Below are 12,098 nucleotides of genomic sequence, written 5' to 3' on the forward strand. Positions count from 1 at the left end.
GATTCACCTCCACTTGCCCCTTCTCCTGTTTCTTCATCATCCGAGATCACTTCTACATCATCTAGCTCTACTCCTTCTTCCTCTCCATCCCCTGCTGCACCTCCTCTTCGCAGAAGTGAACGTGTCAAACAACCTTCCATTCTCCTTCAAGATTTTCATTGTGGACAAGTTAGCACAATGCCATCAGCTGCAACTTCAAAACCAGCATCTTTGACTAAGTCAGGTACTCGATATCCTCTAAGTACCTATATTTCCTATGATTCTTTATCTTCTGCTCATAAACATTTTGTTAATACCATTTCAAGTGTCCTAGAACCTACCTCCTATACTCAGACTGCCTTAGATCCCAAGTAGCAAGAAGCAATGCAACGAGAACTTGATGCCCTCACTACTCAAAAGACTTGGTCTTTGGTTCCCTTGCCTGCTGGTCATCATCCCATTGGCAGCAAATGGGTCTATCGTATCAAATATAATTCCAATGGCACAATTGAATGCTACAAAGCCCGATTAGTTGCTAAAGGATTTTCTCAACAAGAAGGCTTGGATTATACTGAAACTTTTGCTCCTGTTGCCAAATTAACCACTGTTAGATGTGTTCTTGCTGTTGTTGCTGCACAAGATTGGCCATTGTATCAAATGGATATGACCAATGCCTTTCTCCATGGTGATTTACAGGAAGAGGTGTACATGACTCCACCACCTGGTCTTTGTCGACAGGGGGAGAAACTTGTATGTCGACTGCATAAGTCCCTTTATGGGCTTAAACAAGCTCCTCGAAATTGGTTTGCAAAATTCTCTCATGCTATCAAAAGGGTTGGTTTTGTTCAATCACATGCAGATTATTCATTATTTGTTAAGACTAAAGGCTCATCTACAACTATGGTGCTTATCTATGTAGATGACATAGTGATAACTGGAAATGATGCAGCTGCTATACAAAGTCGCAAACACTTTCTTCATCAATAATTTCATATTAAAGATCTTGGTCTTCTTAAGTATTTTCTTGGGTTGGAAGTTGCAAGGTCCAAAGCAGGTATTGTTATCTCTCAATGAAAATACACTTTAGAGATCATAGATGATGTTGGATACTTGGGTGCTCAACCATCAATTCTCCCATGGAAATGAATCTGAAGCTCACAGATTATCAAGGAGACTTGCTACATGATCCAGCTCGCTATAGGAGGTTAGTTGGACAACTAATCTACCTCACAATTACAAGACCAGACATTACATACTCAATTAATATTTTAAGTCAATTTATGCATGCTCCGAGAAAGACTCACTGGGATGCAGCTCTACGCATTATCAAATATTTGAAAGGTAGTCCTGGTCTAGGCTTGTTATTCTCCTCAAGCAATTCCTTTGCCTTAAAGGCCTATTGTGATGCTAATTGGGCAAACTGCCCTATGACAAGAAGATCAACTACAGGTTATTGTGTGTTCTTAGGGAATTCATTGATTTCATGGAAAGCAAAGAAGCAGAAAACAACTTCAAGATCATCCTGAGAAGTCGAGTACAGGTCCATGGCAGCAGCAACTTGTGAGCTAACTTGGCTCAGATTTTGGCTCAATGATATGCAAGTTTCTACAGGACCAACAAGGTTGTTATGTGATAATCAGGCTGCTCTTCATATAGCAGCAAATCCAGTATATCATGAGCGCACCAAACATATAGAACTTGATTGTCATGTTGTAAGAGAAAAGATACAAGGTGGCCAGATTATCACTGAATTTGTTCCATCTCATTTGCAGTTGGCAGATGCTTTTACAAAGGCTCTTGGAGGAAATGTGTTTAAGGAATTAAGAATCAAGTTGAACATGATAGATATACATGCTCCAACTTGAGGGGGAGTGTTAAGATTGCATTAGCTTAATTTTAGTAATCTGGATATATTCTTTCCTGTATATAATTAGGTGATTTACAATCCCTTCAATTATGGGAATTAGTTGAGATATTCTTTTATCTTCCTGCAATTCAGGACCTTGATTTTCTCTTGTAAACTTGTATATAGCAGTCCTCTTTTGACTGTCGATAATATATGGGATGACAGTTTTTTTGCACATTTATTTTTGACAGAACTTGAGGAAATCCTAAATTGTCTTGCTACTCTGGTTTAGACTTAGAGTTATTTTTTTGAATAAAGAAAATGATTCCTTTTTAAAAAAAATAAAAATAAAAAACGGAAGACATGGTGAATTTCTCCATGTAAGGCAATAAGGGCAAAGAAGCATGTTACTAACTCCTTAGACGTGCAATGTGGCGAATGACATGTTACTGTGGTGGAACTCAATCTTATCCAAATTGAATTCGGAATTAGAATTTGGTTATTGATTCTATGACGTTATTGATTCTATGACGGAATCCTTATAAATTAGGATGTAAAGGAAGAAGATGAGAGGTTCGACACGAATAATACATCCAACAATACATGAATTCTCTACTGATTTTATAACACATTTCTTCTTCCTTTTTTATTTTTTATTTTTTTAAATCTTATAGATATAATTTAAAATTGAGGCTGCAAATATACTTTTTGTGTTTTTTTTTTCCCAAAAAGAAATCTCTACATTTCCATGAATTGATTGCAAATAAATTGCATGCGTAGTAATGGAATTATGGAAGAGTGATGCGGCGGGAAAGTTGTTAACATTTGCATGTGAGATTCGCACCCGATGAATGATAAAAAGTATATTCTTATCTTTCAATAAGATAAAAAGTTACTTTTATTTTAAAGTTAATTTCCATTTCATTTTTAAATATATCTTTCAAAAATATACAATAGTATGTGTTTGAAAAATATTGTATATTTTGAAAAAATATTGTATGTTTTGAAAGATCTAAAGAAAAATGTTTTTTTACTTTTCCAAAAATTGGGTACGTTTGGTTTATTAAGTATTAAGAAAAGATATTTATAATCGTAAATTGTGCAATTGTCATGTAATTATTTTAAAAAAGTGAATAAAATATGGGAGTCATATGAAAAAAATTAATTTTTTAATAGTGAACTCTACTATTTTTCAAAACGATTACGTGGCGTTTACACATTTTACGGTTATATGTAGAATTACTCGTATGTATTTCAACTTTTGTTTTTAAACATATAGTGGCATCGTTTGTTTTCACAGATAAGATGAGAAAAGATGGGTTGAGATTAAAGTTAAAAGTTGAATAAAATACTTTTAAATATATATTTTTAATATTATTTTTGTTTTAAAATTTAAAAAAATTGAATTGTTTATTTTATTTTGTATAAATTTTTTTTAAAAAAATTAATAATTAGAAAAGATGAGTTAAGAGGAGTTGTAAAAATAAACCAATTCCAAACCAAATGTATTTCAACTTTAAAAAATCAATTTTAAAATTCATCCGATCAATTATTTTAGATTCTAGTGAAAAGTAAAAAAAATATAAAAATTAAAACAATTTTTAAAATAACCAAAACCAAGAAATTATTTAAAAACTCAAATAATTTTTCAACTTTTCCCATCAACTCTCACAAATATAATCACAGAGCGTGTTTCTAAAGATTGTCAATTTTACATTTTCTTATCTATTCTCACAAAACCAAATAACAAACACATATAAAATATTTTTAACCAAACATATCCTAAAGTTTTTTAAAGCTCTTTCACAAGTTTTTTAGTTTTCTTTCCAAGAGACAACACACAAAAGACTTTCCATATACTTTTTTTTTTTTTTTAATCTTAGGAAAATTACATCTTACATCACAAATTGTCATTGTATTTTCAATTTGTACCATAACTTTTTTATATAGAATTATTCTTTTTGATATCCTAAGCAATATATGTACTTATTTAAGATTAAGTCATATAGTTTTAATAGTGAAGAATTATTTTGTCTATAAGAAATTTTACAAAAGTGATTTTACATATTACAGTCTTTTTTATTTTAAGTTGAGTTTTTTACTTAACTTTTTGTGAAATCAAGACTTATCAGGTTAGTGTGTAACTTGTTTATTGTAAAAAGTTTGTGCATACACAATGAAGAATTTCACTCAGCTGCCTACATCATATATTATTGGTGTGTTAATTTTTTATTTTATTTTCATTAAATTAATTAAATTCTTTTATTTATTATTCTTATATTATTAAAAAAATAAAAAAAATAAGTATATAATATAAGAATGATGAATATAATTATTCAAACACGATAATTCTCATAAAAAAAATCTTGATAATTTAAAATAATGATGATTAATTTTAACAATTTGAAATATATGATAAAAATATGATTATAAAATAAATTTAAATCGTGATTTGTTCTAATTTTTATTTTTTTATTTCAGATAAAAATAAAAAATAAAAGAGAGGACAGAAATCCAACCCATCCTGGTTGGAAAAGGGTGTGTCGGGAGTTGGTGGTAAATCATGATTGCTTTCTTTATCCGACACAATTTTTTTTTATAAAAAGACCGTTTCACGCTCCCCCATCTCTACCAATCAATCAATCAATAAACAAAGGCTTAATTTTTCGAGTGAAATCGCCATTTTTAACCCTTTCGAAACTCGAGAAAGACTGGTCAAACCTCCCCCCGAATATTCCCGGTCTGTGATGCATTTCCCGAAGATCACTCGGTTATATCATATATGGAAGGACCTGGACTTCAATGATTATATTTGATTCAGGTTTGACCGTAAACGGAGAACAAAAAGCTCAGCTTGAGCGAGCGGGATAGATTGATAGATAGAGAGAGAGCAACTGAAGAAAGAAGAGAGAGCGGGGTTTGAGATCTTACTTGGCTTTCCTTTTTTGTTGGTGTTGTTTCTGTCCTTTCAATCCTTTTTACCTTCTCCTTTCCCATTTTCATTTCGGTTTTTTAGGGAGGAGAGGAGAGGCGAGAGCTTATTCGATATCTCTCTATCTCCTTCACCCTCTCCCTCTTCCCAGTAGTTCATATAATATTTTGGGATTTTGGGTTTCTTTGGGTTGAGGTCGGCTTGGGGGATTAGGAGAAAATTAGGGTTCTTAACCATGAATGTGATGCGCCGCCTAAAGAGTTTTGCTTCGGGTCGCACTTCTATTTCATCAGAGCCTGTAAGTTTTTTTCTTTCTGGCTTTTAGGAAATATTTTTTTGTTTTCTGCTTTATGTTGGTTTTATCTGTGTTTGTTTATTTGGAAAATGGAGGAAAGCTTAAAAAAATAAATGTTTTATTCTAGGAATATTTCAATCGTGTGAAAAATCTCTCTGTTTTTATTTTATTTTATTTGAGGGGGTATAACTTTGTGATGCTCGCCTGTAGACCTTTGGACGACAGTATTCTAAACTTTTTATCGTTCTTCTCACTTTTCCCCCTCTTTTACTTGATATTCTTGTGCACAGTTTTGTGATTTTGTGTTATTTGAGCTATGGCGGGATCATTAATGCCTTTGTGTTGGCTCCGTTTGCCTTTTTCGGAGGAGATAGTGAGGCAGTTTCTTATAACATGCATTTTGACTTTATTACAAGGGCTTGCAATGGACAAGGAAAAAAAAAAAAAAAAGATAGTGAATTTCATGGTATATATATTTGTTTATTGTGTTCTAGCTTGTACTTTTGTAGTTTCCGTTTTCACCAGAATTTCTTTGCAATTCGTTTGGGGTGTCACTCTGTAGCACTATATTTGCTGACCATTGTTGGTAAAACGCTTGTATTTGCACAAGGTTCTCGGAACTTTGCGTTTAATGATAAAAGAAATGATATTTACAGTCATTTATCAAAAAAAAAAGAAATGATATTTACAGTCATAAAGTGCGTAAACACTATCTAATCTCTTTGAAAAAAATGAGTAAATATGATATCTATATAAAAAAAAATTAATTAATTTTTTAATAGTGGACTCCACTCTTTTTCAAAGTAATTGCGCGGCGCTTACACATTTTATAATTGCACGTAGCATACTCGATAACTAAATTCCACCATCACGCAACAACACCCTCTATAACACATTATCAAAATCTCACATAAATTGTCGAGTAGTGCTAATAATAATGTAATAGTCTCAGGGTATAGTGCATATGGCAGTAATTGATAGTGAAATTTTGGCAGCTGCCTTCTGACAAGAACACCATTATTGGGTTGGTCATGGGTCAAATAACCTTAGGCAGCACTTTTTTTATTATAAAATTTCTGCTTTGGGCGGAAGGGGTTTTGTATATACATATATTTTTTGATGGCGGGGAAACTCTCCAAGGCAGGGCACTTTGGACCCACCCCAGCAAAGTAAACCTTGGTTCCATGCACCGCACTCTCAGAATTTTCCCTACTCGAAACTGGTTAAATCGTTAGCTTTTCATCAGATTGTTTGCACCCATGAGGTATTGAACCTTGGACCTTGAAGGGAGTGAGACCCCAAGACCAAGGCCTTCACTACTTGGGCCAACAACTTGGGGTTAAGGGGTTTTGTATATTTGAGAAGGTTAGCGATGAAGTTATACCAGTGAATGTGCTTATAGCTGTAGGAGGGATGTGGATTTGCATTTTAGGAGAAAAAAAAGTCATGGAAAATTCAATTTATGAACTAGTATGACAGATCTTCATGACTGAGGAAAGTAGCCAATGAAGTGAACCCTAAATGGATGGGGCATTTGGCTCATGATTTGTATTATGAAACATACCAGTTCAGCGGCTCATAACTATTGGTCTATACTCGAAATAAAGCCATTTGAATTATTAGAATTGTACAATGTTTTAGTCAATCCTCGAGGGGTTTTCTGTGGGGCAAATAGTTCTGATAAAGTGGCAAATGCAGCACAAAGGGTATTTTAATTGCTACTTCATGTGAAACATATATAACTCACTAATTGGCTAACTATGCCTGTCTATGTTGTATTAATGGATCTGTTTGGTCTATGTTGCTTCCTGTATTTTTTTAATGTCTTTATTGTGAAAGAATGGAGCTAAGTACAGTGTGGTTAATTGGATTTCAGATGGGGTTATGTGGGCTGTTTTTGTCATTAGCTTTAGCTTGGATACATCATTAAGTTCTCATGTCTAAATTTTAATAGCTGATGTAAACTGTTTACCTTAGGGTGGCGATTCTGGTACAAAGAGAGCAAAGTTTGATCAACAGATTGAGCGCTTGGATAATGAGGAGGCAAATAGAGTAGCGAGACGTGCCACAGGTCTGGAGCAGCATATGGCTTCTTCATCTCTGGAAACTGCTGAAAGCATATCTGATGTATCTGATTTATCTTCAATGGGTGGAATAGAGAAATCTGGTTATGATCAGCTTCCCAAAGAAATGCATGAAATGAGAATTAGAGATGAGAAATGCAACACTCATGATGAAAAGGTACATTTAAAAAAAGTTAATCTGCTTCTTCCTTCTTCATAAGCAATTTTCTACTTTTGTATGATCTATATCATGCTACTGTTTGCATGTGTAAGAAATTACATATATTATATTCCTCTCAATTCCTTGAAATGTTCTTATATGGACTTGAATGCTATTAAATCCCATTGATCCCACACAATTTTTGCCCGGTATTATACACTCATGCAAAAGATTTTGTAAAAACCATAATGGGTTCTGTTATACACTGATGGTAAAAATTTTTGCATCATACAGGATATGGAAGCTGCTGTTGTGAATGGTAATGGAACAGAAACTGGTCAGATCATTGCAACTACAGTAGCTGGTCAAAATGGACAACCAAAACAGGTGACTTGATTGCTCCTGCCCATTGCTACATATTTTTGGGGTTCCTTCAACATTTTCTCCTCATCAATCTATATCGATATGGGATTCTCATGGTGTATTTTATATTCACATAATTTTCTCGCCCTCATGTTTTAGGCAAGTCTCATTTTTTTCAAGGGAAGAGAAAAAAAAGGGGGGGGGGGGGGGATTCTGGTGTTGATTTTCTTGCCTCGTTTCAACTTGTGTTTATGCAAAAATGTTTAGTTAGGAGCACTAAAGTTCCAAGCAAATTTAAATATTGATGATCTATCATCACTCTTAATTCTTGGCATATTCTGGTTAAGTTCTCTCCATGATGTTGGGCTTTAGAATGTTAGCGTTTATACTTAGAACATAAATGTATAAGGTTCAGCCATGTACAAAGCTGTAAATAGTTTTTTCTTACCTGGTTTCAGACAATCTCATACATGGCAGAGCGTGTGGTTGGGACTGGTTCATTTGGCGTTGTCTTTCAGGTACTTGTACTTCATCTGCTTGCCTTCATACATTCATACTGATGTTTTAGTCGCTTTTGTCCCTGTTTGCATTTGCATTCATAAAATATGCTGATGTATACTGTTACATTCTCACATAATTTTATCTGTTGTAGGCTAAATGCCTGGAAACAGGAGAAGCAGTTGCAATAAAGAAGGTGCTACAGGATAAGAGATTTAAGAATAGAGAACTTCAGATCATGCGCACCCTTGACCATCCTAATGTTGTTCAACTAAAACACTGTTTCTTTTCAACCACAGAAAAAGACGAGTTGTACCTTAACCTTGTCCTGGAGTATATTTCTGAAACTGTCTACCGAGTTTCAAAGCACTATATCCGCATGAACCAAAATATGCCCATTATCTATGTACAGCTTTATGCATACCAGGTGAACAATGAAACTTGCATTTATCTGTGCGCTGAGAATCCTTTGATGTATATAGCAGCTAATCAGTGGTACTTTTGGCGTACTTACCCTGTAAAATTTGTTTTTTTGTCTTTGTAGATTTGTCGTGCGCTAAATTACCTGCATCATGTTGTTGGAGTGTGTCACCGTGACATTAAGCCACAGAATCTACTGGTATGAGGTTTTTGCTCTTGTTCCATTAGTTTGATACCAGCACGAGGCAATTTACCCCTCTTAGATTCTGTACCTGTTTCAGTGTAAATATGAGCCAATCAAATGATTTAGGAAACTGTAGTGAGATTATATTGTTGCTTTTCTTTGGAGTCATTGATTGGAGAAGGTCTGCTGTCAAAACTACAAACACTTGTGTTTTCGGTAAAGATATGTGGCTTGATTTGAAAATGTATTATACATGAGAAGGTATTTTAAACTTACTTGTCAGTTCTTCACTTCGATGGTTTCACTGAGGATTTTATCACGCACTTTTTCTGAAGAATATCTCTTGGTAATAGTGCTGGAAGTACTGCACTGCTTGTTCTAGGATTACAGTAAATTCTCTTTTGATGTTATACGGTAGTCAGGATAAATATTACATGTTTGATTCTAAGTTGTCATTTTGTTTGAACTCTTGTAACTATATAATGGCAAGGCATACTAATATTCAGGGGCGTGATGGTTGCTACAGGTGAATCCCCGCACTCATCAGTTAAAGATATGTGATTTTGGCAGCGCAAAGATGCTGGTATGCTTTTCCCTCTATCTTCTTTCATATCTTATAAAGTATTTCAGAAATAAAAAGTATATGGAAACTTACAAATATTTTTTTTCACTTTTAGGTGCCAGGTGAACCCAACATATCATATATTTGCTCTCGATATTATAGGGCTCCAGAACTTATATTTGGGGCCACAGAATACACAACCGCAATTGACATGTGGTCAGTTGGTTGTGTCCTTGCTGAGCTTCTTCTAGGACAGGTGGGTGTATAAGTGCAGAGTTTTTATTTCCTGAACCTGGATGACAAAGTTTAATCATCAAAACATATGTATATATTTGCTAATGTAGATTTATGCTTTGCTTCCCTCATGGTTGCAGTACATGCACCTATGAAGTAGGCTCTTTCCAGCACTTATAATAGAGTTTATATGTTTCTATTCAACTCCAAAAGTGGTTGGGACAAGTATAATTCTAGATCTTTTAAGTGAGTGAAGAGTGCAGATTGGATGTACCTGTATCGTGTTTTCCTATAACTCAATGTTTTAACCTCTATTTGGTTGTGTACCTTTCTGCTTATGCCTTTTATTTGTCATTTATCTTTGAGGTTGGCCATATAGGATTTATATAAAATTTCCTCTGAAAGTATATTTTTTTATTTTTTATCTTCCTGCTTTTGGCTGCCCTCTGTTTAGCAACCGTTTAATGGAGAAAGCACTGAATCACTTTTTTGGTTATGAAGTTCTTAGATATTTTAGTTCTTTTAAATAACTTACGTGTCCAATTCTAATGTTTATCTGGTTTTCAACTTTTCAGCCACTGTTTCCTGGTGAAAGTGGTGTTGATCAGCTGGTTGAGATTATTAAGGTTAACCATCTAGAAACTTGTTATTTCTATTCGTTTACTACCACATTGCTGCCTTGCATCCTCTTAATGTTTTTCTTCACTGTTGGCTGTATTACATTAGATTCTGGGGACACCAACCAGAGAAGAGATCAAGTGCATGAATCCAAATTATAATGAGTTTAAGTTCCCTCAGATCAAAGCTCACCCGTGGCACAAGGTTTGCTAGAAATATTATCAGCACTTCTTCCTCGTTGCTACAAATGTTCTTTTTCTGATGGTGAAAATCTCATCACCCTACAATTTCCAGATTTTTCAGAAGCGAATGCCCCCTGAAGCAGTGGATCTTGTGTCAAGGTTGCTTCAGTATTCTCCAAGTCTACGTTGCACTGCTGTAAGAAAATTAAAGCTTTATTTCTTCAAATGATTCTTCTTTTGCATCTTCTTAATGATGATACTGTAAATACTGTTTGGAGTACAATTTTGTCTTCCGAGAATAATGTGGGTGATTGTTGTTTCAAGTGAAACTTGATGTAGCTACTTGTCTCATTGTCTTAGGTTAACTAATTGTTGAGAGGATGTAAGTTATTGTTTGGGCCTATTATAACTAACTTAAATTCTGCATTTTAGTTGGAGGCTTGTGGGCACCCCTTCTTTGATGACCTGAGGGACCCAAATGCATGCTTGCCTAATGGGAGAGCACTACCTCCTTTGTTCAATTTCACAGCTCAAGGTTAGTTGAACTTTGGTTTTGTTTCCCCTGTTGTTTATTGCTTTATGGTTCCTCTTAATGCTAATGCCAACTCCTCCTATCCCCTCCCGGCGGCAGAATTGACCGGAGCATCTGCTGAACTATGTAATCGTCTCATACCTGAGCATGCAAGGCAGTAGGTTTCATTAGAAGCTGCAGTCACATTTGTTGGCTCCACAAATGGGTTTTTGATTGCACAGTTGCCTGAGGAGCCATGCTACCCTGCACGAAGGATACGCTGCCTTTTTGTATCTTGATAAATTATTCGTGAGAGAACCTAGTGGTGGGAAAGTCTATGGGCTGGCAGGGCCGTTCATCAATGGCATGATGGATCTGCGGGTGAAATTATCCGGTGGATTGAATGGAACTGCTTGGCTGCTTGAGTGAGGTTGAGATTGCATTTTGTCGATGTGGTTGTATACCTTGATTTACAAATATGTTATCATGTTATATATATGGTTTATGGGCATTTGATATGAGACTAAGGTGAATGAAATATGTTAGGTGAATTAGGATGTGTTTTATGAGTGTAAACCGTTTCTACAATCTTTTTATGTTACAGAAAAATCCAATTATTCAGGAAAAAAATGGCCAATTATTTTTTACTGTCTATGCTGTTATGTCTGTCTTGTTGCCAACCATTGAAGGAACCTTGGCATAAATATACATCTAAATGAATGCTAATCACCATGCTCCTTGGTTTTTGACCAATCATGTGCTGTTGATGAACAAGAAGTACTAGTAGATTGGCCATTGATCGTATGTCATAACGGGTTCCATTTAGACTTTTCGATCTTATTTGTCTCGCATAGGAAACAACAGAACAGAAGAAAAAGGTCAAGTTTGCACATTCCAAACAAGGCAACTATAAACTCCTTGCCTTTTGTCCGACAGTGTGTGTTCCACGCTCAACAGCAATCCATAGACTATGGATTGCACGGTCTATGCTGAATATTAGGTGGGTGGTGACAATTTATTGACTTCGTGGTACAACTATGAAACTGTTATAAACTTATTGTATAACCATACATAGCCATTAATTAAGATCATTAAGTCATCAATTAAGATTAATTTTAGCCATTAATTAAGACCATTGAACTATCAATTAAGACTTATCTTTAGCGATCAATTAAGACTTAAGTTATACCTACTTTTTTGTATTCTTATATATATGGGTATCATTCACTTGTATATCATCAAGTTTTGCAT

At 34.7% G+C, this 12,098-nt stretch overlaps 1 protein-coding gene across 1 annotated transcript; it reads left to right on the forward strand.

Moving 5' to 3' along the window:
* Window positions 1-4,440: 4,440 nt before the first annotated feature.
* On the forward strand, window positions 4,441-11,499 carry LOC122309466 (shaggy-related protein kinase epsilon-like). Its single transcript, XM_043122963.1, has 13 exons — window positions 4,441-5,055; window positions 7,030-7,293; window positions 7,570-7,662; window positions 8,097-8,156; window positions 8,291-8,563; window positions 8,681-8,755; window positions 9,267-9,323; window positions 9,418-9,558; window positions 10,112-10,162; window positions 10,263-10,358; window positions 10,449-10,532; window positions 10,769-10,871; window positions 10,968-11,499. The coding sequence occupies exons 1-13, from the start codon at window positions 4,993-4,995 to the stop codon at window positions 11,027-11,029; spliced, it is 1,422 nt and encodes a 473-aa protein (XP_042978897.1). The 5' UTR covers window positions 4,441-4,992; the 3' UTR covers window positions 11,030-11,499.
* The last annotated feature ends 599 nt before the right edge of the window (window positions 11,500-12,098 follow it).

The sequence above is a fragment of the Carya illinoinensis genome, chromosome 1 (assembly GCF_018687715.1).
Source record: "Carya illinoinensis cultivar Pawnee chromosome 1, C.illinoinensisPawnee_v1, whole genome shotgun sequence".
NCBI lineage: Eukaryota > Viridiplantae > Streptophyta > Magnoliopsida > Fagales > Juglandaceae > Carya > Carya illinoinensis.

Coding starts and splice junctions, on each gene's coding strand:
- LOC122309466 (XM_043122963.1), top strand. CDS start 4,993: ATGAATGTGATGCGCCGCCTAAAGAGTTTTGCTTCGGGTCGCACTTCT. Junction 5,056..7,029: donor CTTCTATTTCATCAGAGCCT/GTAAGTTTTTTT, acceptor TGTTTACCTTAG/GGTGGCGATTCTGGTACAAA. Junction 10,359..10,448: donor AAGCTCACCCGTGGCACAAG/GTTTGCTAGAAA, acceptor TACAATTTCCAG/ATTTTTCAGAAGCGAATGCC.